The sequence below is a fragment of the Macaca fascicularis genome, chromosome 6 (genome assembly GCF_037993035.2).
Source record: "Macaca fascicularis isolate 582-1 chromosome 6, T2T-MFA8v1.1".
NCBI classification, from domain to species: Eukaryota; Metazoa; Chordata; class Mammalia; order Primates; family Cercopithecidae; genus Macaca; species Macaca fascicularis.
This window is the reverse complement of record NC_088380.1, coordinates 81,173,909-81,193,885: the sequence shown is the minus strand read 5'-3', so window position 1 is coordinate 81,193,885 and position 19,977 is coordinate 81,173,909. Positions and strand designations below refer to the sequence as shown.

The window sequence follows — 19,977 nt, the reverse complement described above, 5'->3', positions numbered from 1 at the left end:
AGACTAATTCTAGATCAGAGACAGGGAATGGACGCAACAAACCTAGAACATCTTGTCAGTCCAAAAGGCAGGAAATCTGTCAAACATTACTAGCAGACTATGAAAAGGACACAGGAGCCAACGTGGCTACTCCCAGTAGACAAAGTCAGGACAATTGAGCGTCAGTAAGGACAATCACTGCAATGGACTATGATACATCTAATATTTATAAACTGATAATTTTATAGGAATTCTGAAATCATCACTGGTTACCTTTGGAGGATGCTAGGAAATCAACTCGTTATTTTGAAAACTGGCAAATAGAAGAGTAGAATCAAGCATGTGCCCTGCCTTTCCCATATGAACTGACCAACTATTTGATGGAGGGAAGTTTCTCTTTATAGATGCATTCCAGAAGCATTGTAGAAAGAATGGTAGGCTTTTGCAACCCCTAAGGAATTAATTGATCTAGGCAACAATCATCAGTGGCTGCTAACGTCACCAAGAGACACAACCAGACATCATGTGCCTCCTGACGGAGGTCCATGACATTACCTATGAAGTAGTCTTCCCAAAAAGAAACAAGTGAATAAACCTGAATCCTATCAAGCCTCTAGATCTAACTACCAACATACAGGGAATACAAGGCCAGAAGAATGTGGTTAATGATACCACAGGAATGTAATCAGCAAAGTCCAGACTGTGGGAAACTCTGCTGGACAAATGACTCAGTTTCTTCAACAAACAAATTGTTAGAGAAAAAGAAAGAGAGGAACGGGAACCCACAGAGCAAAAGATTCTTAAGAAATGTATCAATTGATTGCAATAGGTGGATCTTATTTGAAAGATGATTCAAAAAAAATCTTTAAATGAAAATGTTTATGAGATAGGGAAACTTGAACACTGTCTTGGTACTTAATATTAAGAAATTATTTTAATTTAGAGATTTGCTAATAGTATTGTGGTTGTGTTTTCTAAACAATCCTTATCTTTCAGAGTTACATGCTGAAATAGTTACAGCTGAAATAAGAGGATGTTTCGGATTTGCTTTAAAAGAGTCCCAAAATATGGGGAAAAGTAGGAGGTATAAATAAAATAATAGTCTTAATTTGTTACTGTTGAAACTGGGGGATGTACTCATGAGGTTTCACTATCCTATTCTCTCTACTTTTGTGTACATTTGAACTTTACCATAACAAAAAATGTTCAATTATGAATTGGCTTGTATATTATTATCAATAATAAGCAATACTTACTGGGTGTTACATTCAAAGCTAGCAATGGTACACATATTGATTATATCATCCTCACAGCAACTCTATGAGGTCAGAACTTTCACTATCCTTATTTTTCTACCCTTAGACAGAAGAAATTGAAAATTAAAGAAGCTAAGCCATAGAACCAAGTAGATGGTACATATAAGACTACAGCATAGTTCTCTGACATCAGATCCCAAGTGTCCAATGAGAAAAGCAAGAACCATTTTATATACATTAAGATGAGATACCGCTGTAGAGAACTGTTTACAAAGGTGTTAGAAGGTATGGATGAACAAAGGAAAGATGGAGGTAGAGCTCGAGGAACTAAAAAGATAAAGCAGTAACATCCAGAGACAATAAACTGTTAATACCCTGGGCTGACACCCGCCAGCCCACACTCGTGCTGATCAGCGGGGGGTATTGGGGGGGGGGCTGGCACCATCACCACTCAGGTGGCACCACTGCCACTTAGCGGGGCCACTGCTATCACCTGTTCCTTTCTCTCACATTCCAATTTCCTGCCAGTATCTCCTACCTGTGGAATTTAAGAGGAAACCATCTGGCAAAGTAATCTGGAAGACGCAGCTTGCAGACTTCTAGCCTCATATAATACAAAGGAGAAAATGGGAAAGCAAAAATGGAGCTACAAACTAAGAGACAAAACCAACACCACTACTGTGCTATACATGTCAAGTTACAATGTCAAATTGTAATTGCTTGACTTAGAACCTTGATGTAAATTTCACTTTCTTCCTCCCTATTTCCATCATGGTAGCTACTTGTGTGGTCATTATGCACTTGAGATGTGGATAGTCCCTACTGAGATGCAGTGTAATCGCAAAATACATTCTAGACTTTAAGAACTTAGTTCTGAAAAAAAGGAAAGAATGTAAACTATCTCATTAACAAATTTTATATTGAGTACATGTCAAAATAATATTTTTAATATATTGGTTAAATGAACACATATTAAAATTAATTTACCTGCTTATTTTGACGTTTAAAAATGTGATTCATAAAATATTTTAAAATTATATGTGCAGGTTACATCTGGGTCACATTTTATTTCTACTGGGTAATGCTCCTTTAGAGCTTCAACCCAAAGCAAGCCTTATCTGGCAGTCTCTGAACCATAACACCCAAGGGCATTCTCAGCCATCAACTCCACCAGACTTTAGAGTCCTTCTTAATCAGTTCTCTTGGATCCTATTTGTGTCTGGCAGCTTTGAGCTCCGGGCTTAGAAAGCCTGATCTTAATTCTATCTCTGGCCCCTGTCTGTGGCCGTACAATTGTCTGCTCCTTGGCTTTTCCTCAGAGTCTTCAGCTGATTACCCCTCAGGCTCACAGTTCTTCATGCTCTCCCAGTAGGAGTGTCTCACCTGGAAGAACCCAATTCCCAACCCCTAACTCCTGCCAGCCAGCCGGCACTCAGTCAATACACTGCCTTCCCACAGAAGACCACAATATAGGGCACAAACAATGGAAGCTCCTGAAAGGTGGAACTATGTCGTATTCTGTTTTTTGAGATGCAGTCTCACTCTGTCACCCAGGCTGGAGTGCAGTGGTGCAATCTCTGCTCACTGCAACCTCTGCCTGCCAGGTTCAAGCAATCCTCCTGCCTCTGCCTCCTGAGTAGCTGGGATTACAGGTACAAGCCACCATGCCCAGCCAATTTTTGTATTTTAGGAGAGATGGGGTTCACCATGTTGGTCAGGCTGGTCTCTAACTCCTGACCTCGTGATCCACCCACCTTGGCCTCCCAGAGTGCTGGGATTACAGATATGAGCCACCACGCCCGGCCGTCATATTCATTTTTCAATCACTCCAAACCTAGAGTAGTGCCTTAGTATAAGGCAGAAAATACACATACACACGTACTTGAGAACCTAGCGGGTTTACAGCGACTGTACCTCTGTCATAGTTGTACCAGTCCTTTTGGAGATGCATTATCCCTACAGAGCAAGGAGAAATCATGCAGCTTCTCCAAAGTCACAAAGTTTGTACAGGGCAGAGCTGGAACTCAAGCCGGAGTCAGTGAGTAACTTTCCTTCACACCAGGTTACCCTTTTGTAGCCACAAACATTATAGCAAAGGAGCTGCAAGGGGGCCTTGTGAAATGCCTCCTTTCAAAAGCTCCATGATGTCTGGGGCCTTGGCACGACTGGAGAGGGCTAGGTGGACACCAGGATGTGCCTCCACCCCCAGGGTGGTCAGTGGAGTCCTCATCTACAAACAATGAGTTTCGAATAAGGACACACTCAACTTAGCTGAAACGGTTTCTTCAAGGAAAGTGCCTCACCAGCTTGAATAAGTTCCCTTTAGTCCAAACTGGGCAGTCTGAGCACAAATAGGTTTAATAACTGCAATGCATCAACACATCCAATACACACAAACCCATAATGATTCATAATGATACTAAGCAAATTAACAGGCAAAGAACTCCTGTCGCCTTAGGAGAATGCTAGGGAATCAACTCTTGAAACAAGTTTCTTGAGGCATTCCAATGAATATATGAAGACAAAATGATAGCGTATCACCATTTTACAACCTCTAATGACTAATGGATATAAGCAATGATCATTAATGAGAGTTAGCATCACAGAAAAGAGACCACCAAACATCCTACAAAACTTAGCATACTCAGATTTTCTGTTAGCATCACAGAAAAGAGACAACCTCCACCCTACAAAACGTAGTATAATCCAATCAAACCTCTAAATCAAACTGCAGTTTCTAGCAAACACAGACGGCAGGGAAATATGTTAGATGCACCACGGGAATGCAATAAGTAAACTTTAGATTGGGGGAAAATCTACAGGACAAACAACCCAGGTTCCTCAACAAACAAATTGCAAGTATAGAGAAAAGAGAGACGGGAAGGGGAAGCTACAGACTAAAAAAGACTTAAGAGGCATAGCAACCAACTGCAATGAGTGGAGTTACCGTTTGGATACCAATAAACAGTACAAGAATAAGCAGTAAGACAATTAGAAAAGTGTGATTGATATTAAGTTGTCATATTTTTGGTATATAATCGTTTTATGATTTATTTTTAAAAAAGTTATAGTTAAAAGATACCAACTGAGCTATCTGTACATGAAACAGAAAAGAAGTGCCACAAAGAAGCTAGACACACCCCTTTTTACCTGCAGATAAAATAGGACAGTGAAAACAGGACGGTTGAGCAGATGTAGCTCTGGGTCCCTAGCTGTGTGATCTTGGTCAAGCCACTGGAGCCGCCTGTGCCTCTGCCTCCTCCCTAGCAATGTGAGGTTAATAACACCACCTGAGCCCCTCAGCGCCCCAGCACACCATGGATCACTAAAGATAACTACTCCCTAAAGGAACTTCACAAATTCTCCCTCATCTGCTTCATCAGCCTCTAATTAAACCCACTTCTCCCAAAGGACATCCATACAAAAGAAACGAGAGTTCTAACTCAATTTTATGTTTCTTTCACAGCAATATTGTTTCAACAGTGTAAATACATTCCAGCTACATAATGGACTAAAACTTTTTTGTGCTAACCTAGAAACCTAAATGCCACATATAACATTGTTTCTACATGAAAGTCTTTCCCCAATAACAACTAGGTGCCTTACAAACTAATGTTCGTCATATAGTCTGCATATAAAAGTGAACACTGCCTTTCACATTCATCCAAATCACTTCCTGGTTGTGTTTTAGGATTCAAAGTTCTCACCTTTGATACAACAAGAGATTCCAATCTTTTGCCCCACCTCCTTGTCCGTTCTTGAAAATCTCAACTAAGTCTGCAAAACTCCCCTCTACCACTGCCCTTAGGGAGATCAGGCTAAGTGGATCACACTCCCCTGCCCTCACCTGTTCCTCCCAAGGGATGAAGGCTCCACAGTCAGTCAGTCAGCCAGTGCCAGGGCTTGACAGCCCTAATGGACCAGATCACTGCAGAGAACAGCCTGGGTGTCAGAGAGCTCACCCTGGGCTCCACATGTGACTGAGAAGAAGGGCAGGGCAGCAACCACAAGGACAGGAGGACCTGCAAGAGTCTACTAGGTGAGGAGGGTCCTGAAACTGGCTTTACAGACCCAGCATTATAGATGTGGGAGGGGGAGAGCAGGAAGTCTCCTGCAAACCTCCCCGCCTAGGTATTCTGCCCCAGCAACACTTCCCAGAGCAGGTGTGTGTGCGTGCGTGCATGTGTGCGTCTGAGGCTGCACATGACAGATGGATCTGGGATGAAAGGTGGTATCCACCCAATGCTTGCACAACCACAGACTACGCTGATCCTTGCTCCCTTCAGTCTTTATTTGGCCATCCTTCTTTTGAGTATCACACTCTCGATTGTGGGGGAAAGAGACTTCTAGTTCCAACTAAGGCTCAGCTCCAAACACTGTTGGTGGCTTTTGTTTCCTCGCAGAGACCCCATTTCGCTGCCAAGACTGTCGATCAGATTTTTAAGCTGAAAATGAGTATGTCCCACAAGGTCCCAGGACCACTAGTGGCTGAAGTGTGGATTGGTGGGTCATCACTGACCTTCATAAATGTATCTGTCTCTCCATTTGGTCACTGCTCTCATTTGAAGCTCCCTCAGCAGGAACTCTGGAGTGGACAAAAGCTCTGGCTATCCTGAACCCTTGTCATCACCTTCCAGTTCCGGAGCTTTAATGTTATTTGTGGTTCTGATGTCAGAACGGCACCTTTTTCTTCATATGGTACCCTGGGTGACAGATTGCTTTAAAATCTCTCATGCATCTTCCTATAAAAATTTCCAAAATTCGGGGTCTTGTCTCAGTTTTATGACTCACACAGACAACTGAGTCCCTGGAGTTAATCATTACATCTTCCTATTTGAGAGAAAACAGGTTTTAGATGTACAGGGTATCATTTTCCCAACAATATAGTGTCTGACAGCACCCAAAACGCAGCAATACAAAAATCGACTGAGCTCATGCAAAATGCTTCAAAGAGCAATTAGAGACTGAGGCTTCAGGCCACACGTTTATACCAAAGAATTCCACAGGGAACCAACCACCTCAGGATAACACCAAGGCCTTGACCTTTAAATTCTGCTGAGTGTGGGCTCAACAGTCATGGAACCCAAACCCCACCTTGGGCCTTGGACTGGCAAGATTCTACTATGTCATCACCTCTGGAAATCCAACTGAAGCGGACAAAACCCACGTCTGTGGCAGCAGTTTCCAAGGCTTTGGGATAACATATCTCTCTATAAATTCAGTTAGTCATCTATCGGCCAAATCAACGTACTTGAAAGTGTGGGATACATTTTCCATAAAAAACAATTACATGTTTCAAAAATACCTAAATCTAAATAACCGAAATCTCATTTTAATTACCCAAAGAGTAATAATAGCAACCATAAAAATAAGAGCAGCTACTATTTGTACAGCACTTACAAAGTGTCAGGCACTGTGTTCAGTGAAAATAATGACAACATGTTGTGTCAGAGCTTCTCACATTTTGTGTGCATTTTTAAATTCTTCTCCAACTTCAAAACACTCTAGTTCAAGTTAATAGAAGGGGTGACAGTGGATATGTCAAAGGAAAAATCTCACTCATGAGGCTCCCTGCTCCCCTTCCCTCTGCCTGTTTATCATCCTTCTGCTCTAAATAACTGCAGTTCCAGGACCAGCCACACTTGGGGCTTCAGGCTGTGTGGCCACAGGCCTGAGTGTGCAACACACTTAAGGGATGGGCTCACGGGGTGAGAGACCATTCGGACCCTCCTGCCTTCAAACTTCAGTCCTTGCCTTGGGAAATTTATCCCACCTCTTGCAGCCCCATTTTCCTCTTTTCTAAAGTGAAAATAATAAAGTGTAGCTCATAGCAGATCAGGCGAAACCATGCAGATTTGGTGAAACAATGTATATAAAGTGCTCAGCAAATAGCAAGAACTTAAATAACAACTAATATTATTATAGCTATCCTGTTTACCTTGTTGCGAAGTGTACAAACTATGCTTGAAAACTTAAATTGCCTTGGAAACAAGAGGCAACCATGAAATATTCTTATTTTCATTGATGGATTATCCAAAAGCAAAATGGTTCCTTGATTTTTATTACAGCAATCACAAGCTTCTTAAAGCAAATTTTCAGCAGAGTAGGATAATTCTACTTCAGGAACTACTTTTCTGTGCATTCTCCCTAAGGAGGTAGAAAGGAGGGGATGAAAGAAACCAATGGTAAAGAGTAAAGCAAAAAAATCCTAAATAAAAGCTGGCTATTATCTGCTGATGGGAGAAAAAAATAGACTGGGGAAGGAGTCATGAACAACTAATTCTAAACTAATATATACTACAACTTGTTGAGAAGTAGTGTTTTGGGCCAGGCATGGTGGCTCACGCCTGTAATCCCAGCACTTTGGGGGCCAAGGCAGGTGGATAGCTTGAGCTCAGGAGTTTGAGACCAGTCTGGGTAACATGGAGAAACACCGTCTCTACAGAAAATACCAAAAAATTAACCAAGGGTGGTGGCACCACCTGTAGTCCCAGCTACTCAGGAGGCTGAGGTGGGATGATAGCTTGAGCCTGGGAGGCGGAGGTTGCAGTGAGCTGAGATCACACCATTGCACTCCAGCCTGGTGACACAGTGAGACCTTGTCTCAAAACAACAACAAAAAGTGTTTTTTACTAAAATATAACTACCAAGAATTCCACTGTAGGGTAAAGGTAACACCTATCTTTAAAAATAAATTCCCGGACACATTTTAATATTTTTAAATATGTTCTAAATGTACACATTCTTTATTGAAAATATAACCTTATAAGCATATAGCAAAATTCACTTTTTTAAAACTTTTCGAGCCTGTGGAGAGAAGGTTATAGAAAGCGCGAAAGTAAAAACTGAGAAGAAAAATGGAATAAACTGATAAGGCTGGATCCTGAGTCTCTTATGAGGCTCAGGTCTTTCTCCCTCATTCCACCCTTGGGCTTTGAGTTCAGGATAGGGAGAAGGACAGCAGGCAGGGGCCAGAGGAAGTGATAAAACACATGTATCAGCAGTCACGGGACAGAATGAACTGAAGAGAAGGATATGTTTACAGCAATAACTTCGAGGTCTCCGACCAAGATAATTGGACATATTTTAATATCATTAGTCATCAAACAGGAACTGTAAACAGTGAATTAAGTGGCCATTTTAAAATGCCATTATTTTAGACAACCATCAAACTGCCCATCACAATTTGAGTTTATCTATACCAAGGTAGCTCCAGTGACACTGAACATCTCTTACTGCCTGTTACGAAGAGCCTTTGGGATATGCTCAGGATATTTTTCATTTGCCCCTCCAGACCCACTCTCCACCCTGCTCAGTACCCTGGAAAACCCCAATCAACAGATTCCCTTTCCCTCTGGTTTCCATATGTGGAAACCAGCAGGAGCTTGATGAAAGGGAGGACAATGTCATGAAGGGATTTACGGCTTTGGCTCCCTCCCTGCCCACTCCTCCTGAAGGCTACGGCTCCTGAGGGTTTCTCTGACCTACAGGTTTGGTTTCTCAGCTTCCCATAACCGCCCTGATATGGTTTGGCTGTGTCCCTACCCAAATCTCACCTTGAACTGTAGCCTCCATAATTCCCATGTGTTGTGGGAGGGACCCAGTGGAAGGTAATGGAATCATGGGGCAGTTTCCCCCTTACTGTTCTCATGATAGTGAACAAGTCTCACGAGGTCTGATGGTTTTATAAGGGGAACCTCTTTTGCTTGGTTCTCATTCTCTCTTGTCTGCCACCATGTAAGACATGCCTTTTGCCTTCAGCCATGATTGTGAGGCTTCCCCAGCCACGTGGAAATGTAAGTCCATTAAATCTCTTTTTCTTTATAAATTACCCAGTCTCTGGTATGTCTTTATCAGCAGCGTGAAAACGAACGAATACACACCCCCTCCCCTTGACTCTTCTGGGGTAGTAACAGCTCCCTCTTTTTCCAGCCTAGGGTGCTTCAGCTTCATTTGTTGTCTTTCCTTCATTCTGCCAAAAAATTTGCAGTAATCCCTTCATTTGATTATTCTGAGTTACCCCTTTTGGATGTGCAGTCTGTTTCCTGCCCAGACTCTGTCTGATCAGGGTGCAAGGAAGGATTGCTTGGTTGGTCTTGTGTCATTTGGTACCGGGTTCACAAAGTTACCTACAGCCCTCTGATTGGTCACCACAGCCTCCTGAATAGAATAGAAAGTGAGAAGTTTCTATTCTGCCATCAGAAGTCTCAACCTGGTTCAACAGCTGTCACCCTTGCTGAACCACTAATTTCTAGATTTCTCTTGCCTGCCTGGCCCCAGCGTTCCCACCTGCTCCCTGCCCCTCTCCAACTTTGCTGGATGTCCAAACTCTGGACTCTTGTCTTCCCACCTGGTTCCACAGGGCTCACTCCCTTCTTCCTATTTTGATTACTGGTCTTAACTCATGACCAGTCTAGTGCCACACAATCTGCCCTGCCCTCACCAGCATGTCCTGTCCTGCTGGTGCCCAGGCCATACCTGGTGGTCAGCAAATCAGGATTTCAGTAGAAACTGTATCATCTCTGAACAGCTGGCAGCTTATACTATGTTACATCCTGGCTTGAGGACTTACTTTCCTTTAAAAGGAAAAATTACCTGATGGTCCTTAAAAATTCATGGAACTACTGAAGAAAGTCATGAAAATAAGGAAAATGTGCTCATTCATTCTAATTAATGTGTTGGGAAAAGGAGGAACTAAACTGTAATCATATATACAATGGCAGAAGGCAAACTTGAATCTTATGAAATCAGCTTGCAGGACTCACTTGAGCTTACTAAACTTTATATTCCATTTTAAAATGAAAAATGATGGTGAAAGGCGTAGCAGAATTCCAAGAGCTGAGAAGAGAATATGTGCCTGTATCATGTAACATCCAGTCTTGCTTTAGGCTTCTCTTGTGGTGGCAAAGCAAGACATTACGACCTGTACAAACCCAAAAGGATCCTGGGGAAAACTTACCTCAAGAAACCAGAGTTGGCTACAGGATCCAGCACTCTCCTCACTTACAGACTTTTTAGCAAATCTCGGAGGCTCAGAGTTTGACTTCTTGTACAGCGATAGGTTTCCCATACAGAAGTGAACTAAGATGAAAGCAGTGCTATGACTAGTACCCCAGATAAAGACAGTGTGGTACTATGCACTCTGCTAGAGGTGGCCCCACCTCACTCACCTGGCCAACCAACAGATAATTTAATTCACTGAAAAGCAGTGGTTCTCAAAATGTGGTCCCCAGATCGGTAACACTAGCATCTTCTGGAAGCCTGCTAGAAATTCAAATTCTCAGGCCCCACCCAAGACCTACTAAATCAGAATCTCTGGGAGCGGAGTACAGCAATCTATATTTTAACAAGCTCTCTAGGCGATTCTGGCGTACACTAAAGTTTGACTCCAAAACACCTACTTAGAAAACAAAAATGACTTTTCTCCAATATAGCTCTACTCCTCCCCGAGATAAAATCGTATTATTATTTACCATAAGGTCAGTGGAATATCTATTTATTTTCCTTTTACATATAGTCAACTCAGGATTATCCTCACAAATTCTAGAATGCTATGGAACAGAAAACATAGAAGTCACTAATAACTGGTTTAGGCACACCATTTCACAGGAGATTTATCCTCCTCATTAGGCTTTGCTTACCAAATTTCATGGATATTTCCTGAATCGCTAGCACCTACAACACAGTCTGGCCACAAATACTGAATGAACAAATGAGCACATTCTGTATGAATGGAGGGAAAGCGGGGAGCTGGTGATGCTGCCATCTGGAAACTAACAACGTCCTGTGTCTAATCCACAAAAGAGTTAACCTACACCGCGGTCATAGCAAGTTGATGGTATTGTCAGTAAAGATTCCTTTCTACAACTGGTTGTCTAGTCCCAGATGCTCCCAAGTAGGAACAGCTGGTATGAGAAAACTTGTAAGAATCCCTGGTTCTTCCCAGAGAGAGGTTCAACCATCTCCTCTGAGGATTTCTGAACAAGAATTACAAAACTGGCACAATATCAAGAGTGAGCATCCTGCAGGATTCTCCTGTTGGAGTACTATTTTTGAAAAGGCAAGCAAAAGGAAAGAAATTGCTAGGAAGTTGCATTTTTACAGCAATTGGGAGACAAATCTAACTTCTTACCAGAAATGGAAACCCATGTGATATCATTGTACTGCATATGAATTATTAATGCTTATAATCCTTTTTTTTTTTGCAAATTAGGTATTCAGGAAGGTTCCTGTTGACATCATGTTTGACATCATAATGCCTCATCATTCTAAAAGCTTAATGAGATGAATTATTGCTAGAAAAGAGAGAGAGATCAAGCACACATTTTTGCACTCTGGGGAATACCAGAAGCCAAGCAGATAATGAGGATACACTTCATAATTGATGTAAAGTGGTGGGGGGAGGGGGTGGAAACTATTACAACTTTCCACCATTGTAAACAGGACCAAATGGTAAAGATTTTACTTTATCCACCTGTGTGCTTCGGAAAGGCGTGGGGCACCACCACGTGCCTAGCAACTATCTCAAACTCTTAAGGCAAAAAAAGAATGCTTAGTCTACGAAAAATGAAAGTAAAGTTTTTATAAAATTATCTCAGCAACAAAAGGGCACAGAACATGTGAACTTTAAGATTGAGAAAAGACAATACGACGCCCAGTCACAGGCCTAAAAGGATACTATTAAATATATTAGGGCAGTTCTGTGATAACAATTCTGTAAGATTTGCATAAATAACTCTGGTCTCAAATTTCACTTCAAATATATACTTTCTGAGATCCACACAATGCAAAGCAGTGTTAAGTCACTGAACCAGCGGTTTCATTTCCAACATTCCTAGTAATGGGTTAGAGTGAATTAAGCTCTTATTTGGGGATCTTGTTGATAAAGCAAAATGAGTTCAATTCTAACCCAGGTCAAGCCTTTTAACACTTAAGCCAAGTAGCAATGAGATTTACACAAGTTTATACAAGCTACTAATAATTGGGACTCATTGTCCCTTCAGTTTTTACTTCATTTGGTCTCTAAGCAGCCTCTTGAGGGAAGTATTAAAAACGTACAGAATGGGTTCATTCAGTATTCTTTCTTCTACTGAACAAACATGGAGTAGCTAGAGTTGCCAAGCACTAAACTGAGATTCTTGATATTCTGGAAAACAAAAATTCACAATTTCTCTGGAGCAACCAAAAAAAGTATCACAAAGTTCATGAGCTGTCACCATTTTGAACTACTGCTTCAGGTCTTCAACCATCAGGCAATAGGATGGTCTTTACCGATAACAGCCCAACTTAATATTTTCACCAAATTTAACATTTTCATCCCTGAAAATTGCTACTAAAGCTAACTGTGTGTGAACAGGGAGGGGGAGAGAGAGAGAGCCTGACAAAAGCAAAGTATAGCTTTCAGCACATGCCTCTGTAACAAATGGACAACTGGTAGGTTTGTACTGTCATGAATCCTAGACTCTAGTCTTCAGATATGCTATGCTAAGATCACACTGTTAACATTCAATAGTTAAGAGAGAAAGCTTATTTCTGGCACATAGTAGGTGCTCAATAAATGGTGTTTTTATTATAATGGTGATTATGACTACTGCCAGAGAAACACTGCAACCACAAGCAAACATCAGTTAAGCTTCATGTTAAACAATCAGATGCTGTTAAAAAAAATTAGGTTCATTAAAAAACTTCTGGACTTCCAGATTGAAGCCAAAATATGTTATCCTTCTCCTCACTGCTCCACTGTGGGCTGACTTCACCCTATGAAGACCAAGTTTTTAACTACTAAAAATACAAATGTGTCTTTGACAAAAATCCACGGAATGGTTCTTGGTAACCTGTTGGCCAGGTAAAGGCTGTGATTCTATCTGACATTAGGAGTCACAGAGATGTGTATTTCTTCTCTCTGTACAATGGGATATGCCATTGTCATCTTGTTTGCTGTAAGGAAAAAAGACCCAGTGCCCAGATTTACACAATGAAAAGCCTCTTACATTTAATAGTACTTTGAGAACATACAGGAGGACACTATTTAAATAATTATTTTTCTTCTGTCATGAAGAAATAAATATTTAGCGACTGCTTTAACCACCTAAACAATTTTTTCCACTTCCTCAAAATCCCACTTTCTGGAAAGACCATATGTATGTGCAGAATCATCCTCAGACAGCTGTACTGCACTGGAAACCATGTCCCCTCACGGTGGCTCTGCTGACACTCCGAACTCATGGCCCGATTCTCTCAATTCTGTCTAGGATGCAGCCAACCCAGAGAATCGCTACAGTGACAAACAACAGGTTCCACTCTGCTCCGTTCCCACATCTCTTCTCAAAACACGAACACTTATTCATTCACAAATCCCTGCGCTCGGTGCCTGTGGTGAGACTCCAGCCTGGCTGGTAATCCCAGGTAAAAATCGGAATATGGGGCACTATCTATCCTGGTGCTGCAACTGCACCAGTCACCTACAAGGCATGCAAATCCAGCTCGTGCTCAGATTTCATTCAACAGGACTGGCCACCGAATGCTCTCAATGGTCCCCACCCCTCTTCCTCCAAGCCACAGCCTTCCTGTCCTCAAGGAGGAACAGACCAGACCACCTGCTTCCCTCTGCGCTCCCTTCCCCGCCCCGTCCCCCAGGACCAGCTAAGGACGCTCCCAGGACCCCTCCAGGGGCCTTTTTCTGTCCACATTTCCTGGGCTCCCACCATCTCCACAAATGAAAAGTAAACTCCTCCTTAGTGACAACCTCTCCAAACCAACCGCGTCACGGTCACCCAACTCCGCCAGAGCCCCCAGCCCGTGCAAGCCCCGCCGACGGGGCGGGCGGCCCCCACACTGTGTGCCAGCGCGGGGCATTTACCTTCACGCTGGTGTAGCTGGTCTGAGTCTCGGCCTCGGCGCTGCTGCAGCAGTGGCGCCTCCGGCCCCTGCTGGTGGTCGCGGCGGGGGCTGCGGAACCCGCGCTGCTGCCGCTGCCCAGCTCTGTGCGGGCCCTGCGGACGCGGGCGGCGCTGGGGGGTCCCGACGCGCGGCTCGGGGGGATGGCGTCGGCGGCGTCGGTCTGGACGAAGAGGCCGGGCAGGGGTGCCGCGGGACCCTGCGACACGCTGGTGGTCTGGCGGGGCGAGTTGGACTCGTCCGAGTCCCGGCAGTAGATCACGCCGCTCTGCGAGACATGGATGCTGGGGGCGCAGCCCATCCCTCGGCCGGGCTCCCCCGCGCGCCCGCCCGCGCCCGCGGCCGCCGGGACCCAGCGCACCCGCTGCCACCTGCAGTGAGGGGGCGGTCGCGGCGGCGCCCGGACTGCGCGCCCCCCGGCCTGTGTGTCCGCCGCTCCGTCGGGCTGGCCGCGGTGCCCCCCGCCGAGCCTCCGGGTAACGCGCGCGTCACCCCAACTTTCCCTTTTGGGCCATCTTCCTCCCCGAGCTGGGGAGCGCGCACACACAGCGCCCCGCGCGCACCAGCGGCCGCCACCCTCGCCGCCGCGGCGCCCCAAACACGCTCCCCGCGCCTCCGCCTTCCCCTCCTCCCTCGGCGCGGCCCCCGCCGCCGCCCAGCTCGACCTCGCCGGGCTCCCGCACCCGCGGCCCTGGGCCAGGGCGCTCGCCCGCCTGCCCGCCTGCCTGCACCTTCTTTCCCCACTTTCGGTCTGCACCCGTCCCCTCTCTCCCTCGCTCCCACCCTCCTTCCTCCTCAGGTGCCCCGGCTCCGCGGCCGCAGCCGCCCGGGCCCCACTGCGCCCCTCCGCCCCTCCCGCCGCTCCCCGAGCTCTCCCGACTGGGCAGAGCGTGCCCGCGGCTCGGCTCCGCCGCGGGGCCCCTGTGCGCGGCAGCTGGCACCGCGTGTCGGCGCCCTCCCCTCCTCCTCCGCTGTCCAGAGGCCTCGTCTCTTCTGCACTCATCCCGACGCCGCCCCCAGCGCCCCAGCCCCTCTTCCCCTGAAGGGCTGTGTAAGCCTCTCGCTTTTCACCAACACATTTTCACACATCCCAGAGCTAAACACCAGGAGGCCCCTCCCGAAATGGCAGGGGCCCTACAGCCCAGGCCCATCCACTGCATTTGCTCGCCTGTCAACACACCCGGGGAGTGATGGAGAGACCTCATGGGTCCGTCCTCTTCCCGCAGCCCCACCGCCTACTCCGAAGGCTGAGTTGGATGGTGACCCAGTCTTTGGAAGAAGCCCATTCCATGTCTACTCATCATTTGGAAGTTCATGCCAAGGGATGGGAGGCCCTGCGGAGGAAGGCACCCTTGAACACATACGTTCCCCTAAGATCCAAGGAAAGAACAGAAAGAAGCTGTCTGACGGTTCTTGGCTTTCTCCCCCGTTTTCACCTCTTCCTTGGGTGCCACTAAATGTTCATGCTGATTTCTACCCCATCCAGCCGCCCATGTCAACCGCTCTTCCTCACATTCTGGGCTGGGCAGTCAACAAGGCCTTCCCTCATTCTCCTTGGTGAGGCATGCACAGACTGAGCTGTGCTGGAGGAGAGGAAGAATGCCTTTAGAAGGATGGCTGCTGTTCATCCTTCCCTTGTGAACTCCGAGTTAGAGCTGCAAGACGCCACTGCCCATTCAGTCACCGGTTCCCACAGTAATTCCTGCCCTATTGCCACAATGGTACGGGGAGATAATTAGATGGTCTAAGAAAGGATTTTATCTAGAGTTGCTTATACAGACAAAGGCAATAACATAGAGGCTTAATGCAAGGCACAAAGAAGTATTCAATTTTAAGGGTTTGTTTTTTTTTTTTTTTCATTCTTATTTTCCTTTTTCTTCCTGTACCACTCTTGGACGTGACTGGATGAAGACTTCAAAAGACAGTTTCTAAATTTCATAGAGAAGCAAGGTATCATTCCCAATCCCAAATTCATATATACAGAGAAAGAGTCTAACCTTATTCTTCTACCTTTGCTTCTCTTCTCAGTTCAGCTCTCTCTTTTTTTGATACAAAAAACTCCATCTCCAGCTAACCTGGAAAAAGTCTATGCTATATTTTTTAATGGACAGGCAAATTGCTCATAAAATTTCTGCACAGGTTGGGTCCTCCTAGAAGCAGATTCTGAGATGGTGTTTAGCAGGCAGAGGGAGGCTTTTTAGGAAGTGCTCTGATAGTCATTTGTGGGAGGAAATAAAGGAAGGGATGGGAGGGAGGCAAGCTTGAGCAGGGGAGAAATTGACCAAGCCTCAGGCATCCCTGCAGGGAGGATTCTGAAGGTGGGATGATGCATCAGAGTTGTACTGAGTTGGGGCTGGGTTCTGAGCTGTTCTGATGGGCCTTTATACCCCAGCATGGACCAGTCTTTACATGCAGGCCACCTCAGTGACCTTGGGCAAGGTGGCTCTCTTCAGCTGAGGCACTGCCCCCAGGAGATGTCAGCCGAGCCAAGGGCTTTCTGCTGGCAGCACTCCCAGTAGCTGGAGGAGTAAGTCCTTTCCTGGCATCATAGCTTCCACCACAGTTCCCTTCCAGGCTGCTGAGGTCCATGCTTCCTTGTCCCATCCATGCCTATAAGAACACCACATTAAATGGCTGAGACTGAGATATGGGGACAGTCATTCATTTAAAACTAAGCCTCATAGCTACCATCTTCTCTGCGTCCAAAGGACAATTTAGGACCTGGGAAAACAACATCAGAGTTAAATTGCAAAAACACTACTCTCTACACTAGCCCCTGATGTAATTAATGTTCAAGTCAGGGTTTAATCATTCCTAAAGCTTATCTGTGATAATGTGTATAGCATTTCAGTCGTTACCTTTCATGGAGCTATCAATGACAGCCTTCACATATTGAAATTTAGAGCCATGCTAATTCTCATGACACATGTCTACTTTTTCAGTTTTCTCTAGGAATGCAATGAAACCACCCAGAAAAAAAGCACCAGTCACTCACTGAGGCTTTGAAAGGCAAGAAGATTGTGATAAAATAGAAATTACAACCAATCTTCTGGTGGAGAACATTAGGAGCTGAATCATGAAGCTACAAGTCACCCAGAAACAAATTTAGGTTGAACTTTCTACGTTAAAAAATAAGAATAATTAAGCCTTGAAAGAGTAGGTGACCTCAAGGTAGCTAGTGAAAAGGACTAGGCTGCTTTAGTGGGTTAACTGAACAGTTCATATTAGGACCAGTGCCTTTCATTGACTGCAAGTTCTTTGTTGGAATAGAAGATAGAAGGGGAAATGCACTAGATATACATTTTTCTTCCCATTCCCAAAGCAGCCAGTAGCTCAAACACATCTTCGACTGCCAATTCTGGCTTAGTGAAAGAAAAAAATAATGTGTCCCTATAATCTCCACCAAGTGTTCTCAGTGGGAATGTGCAACCTGCCCCCATTGCTGGAACAGATCTGGCTGCTGAAACCTGCAGAAGTGTGCAAGTGGAGGGGAAATGGTTTAACTGAAATTTCCACAGCTTAGTTGTGAGGCCTGAGTTCTGGCCCATAGAAGGGATTTCTGAATCAATTGCCACTGACCACTTTAATACATCCCAGATGACAGCAGAGACTACAGGCTCAGACATTGCTGATAAAATTTAGGCCCAAGTTACAGAATAAGGCCAGAAAGACCAACGTTATAAAAAAAAAAATTAAGTGGAGAAAAATTTAGCAACAGAAAATATCCAAGAAGCAAATCGAAAGAAAGTAACCTAAATCAGAAACATACTGTAAAACAAAACCTCCAATATGTCCAGGGTCACCTGAATGGCTTGTGTGTTTTATAATAGGATTAAATAAGAGCTAACTTTAAAATTATGGCCCACAGGCACTGCAAGATGCTGAACAATTAAGGTCCCTTCCAATTCTAAGATGGCATGACTCTTCAGAATTCCTCTAGAGAAGCAGCAAATGTGATTAATACATTTTGAATGATTCTTAGCTGTAAAGGTTAAAACAATAGTAGCTATCTGATTGATTTTTAGATAATCAAACATTTAATCAACCAATCAACCTTATAGAGCTTCTGGATTCAAACTATGTTCCTAATGGTGGAGCTATTGGAAATCTAACCACCTGATAAGTGAAATGATACTGTTTATTAGGCAGCCCAGTACAGGGGAAGGCACATTGAATTCAGGGATAGACAAGTGAATCTGAAACCGAGGTCTGCCTCTTGTGGCTGTGTAAACTTGAGCAAGTCACTTAACCTCTGGGCTTCAATTTCCTAGATAATCTCCAGAGTCTGTAAATCACCAACATTTGAGAATGCTGTGAAATTTTTGCTTCCTTTTATTAAATTATTTTATATTTAGAATTGTGGGACTTTTGAACAGAAAGAGTAGTCCTGAATCCACATGCACAACAGAACCACCCTGAGGAATTTGCCAGAAATTCAACAGTTCCCTGGTTCTATCCCAGAGACTTGGTTCAGGGGTTAAGGACAGGTCCAGCATCTGTCCTTTCAAAGAAAGTGAATCCAGTATAACCTTTCCACAGCCTCCTTGAAGTTTAAGTCCTTATAAGTACCTCGAAGACCCTACCCGATGTGGGTCCTGGCGACCTTGCTGAGCCCCCCTTCACTGCTCCAGCCACACCAGCCTCCTTGCTGTCTCTCCAGGATATCCAACATTGTTAGCCAGTAGCTGTTCCCTCTGCCTGTTGTGCAGCTTCATCAGCACTTGCAAGGCTAACTTCCTCACTTCCTTCAAGTCTCTGCTCAAATGTCTCCTACTCAGTGATGCCTATTCCCAACCCTTGTTTGAAATTGCAACCCACATACCTCTATTGTTCCTCTACCACTCCTGATTCCCCTTAGCCTATTTTTCTTATTTCATAGCATATATCACCTTCCAACTTATTATATAATTAGCTCACTTACTATTATGTTTATTGTCTGCCTTCTCCCACTAGAATATTGGCTCTACAAAGGCAGGGGTTTGGGGCCTTCTTATTCACTGATGTATCCCATACTTTTGGAACAGTGCCTAGTATACAGAAGGTGCTCAAATATTTGTTGAATTTATGAATGAATAATTTTCTCCCATTTCTTTGTCTTCTGTCTTTCTCTTAACTGTTATAATCCAAAATGGAAGGGGTTATTTTATTTGTTTGTTTAATAGAGTTTTATGCTCTGCGTTTTTAGTTTTTAAAGGCAGTGAATGCCTTTGATTAGATCATGGTAATCTTTTGGTAATGTACATCAGAAAAAGCCAAAATAATAAAATATAATAATTTGTACAAAGTTGTTGGTAGCAATGTTGTCTATGATAATGAAACTGGAGATAATTCAACCATCAAACACTTAGGGAATGGCTCAACAAATCACATGTAAATATCACTATTTGTAGTAATATAAAACCTAACAAAACAATGTTAGGTTAAAAATAGATATGTACATGGATTAATTACAAATATAGAAAATGTATGAACATGTGTTGAGGTTCATAAGTGAGTATAAAGTGGTGTAGACAAGAAACAGCAAATTTATTTTTCTGAAAACCAATTTCAGTGCATAAAAAACCACGTAAATGAATAAGTATAATATTTCCTAATTCTGTCCACAGAAAGTATTTAGGTAACTCTATTTTCTTTTATGGATTTCCACTGATTTTTTTTTTCTTTGGACAGAAGGTGAAAGATGGAAAATAAATTTAAAAGGGAGAGAATCAGAGATAGGTGGAGACAGAGAAACTAATGCATACACATTTACAAAGGAAACCTCACAGAACCAGACACACAGAGAGGAAAAAAGAAAATGAGAGACAAAGAAAGCCATGGGGAGCCACTTTCTTGGTGAAATATT

At 44.0% G+C, this 19,977-nt stretch overlaps 1 protein-coding gene across 20 annotated transcripts in view; it reads right to left on the bottom strand.

The window, feature by feature from the left end:
* The window catches only part of PDE8B (phosphodiesterase 8B), a 343,965-nt gene that overhangs the window by 197,352 nt on the left and 126,636 nt on the right, over nt 1–19,977 (bottom strand). For 8 of the 20 annotated variants that reach the window (XM_005557207.4, XM_005557211.4, XM_005557210.4 and 5 more), the window contains exon 1: nt 14,095–15,133. The exons of the other annotated variants lie outside the window; for them this stretch is intronic. In XM_005557207.4, coding sequence (XP_005557264.1) covers nt 14,095–14,433 — 339 coding nt within the window. In that variant the 5' untranslated portion in view covers nt 14,434–15,133. Of the gene's footprint in view, nt 1–14,094; nt 15,134–19,977 lie in introns of those variants that run through there. 20 annotated transcript variants of the gene reach the window in all.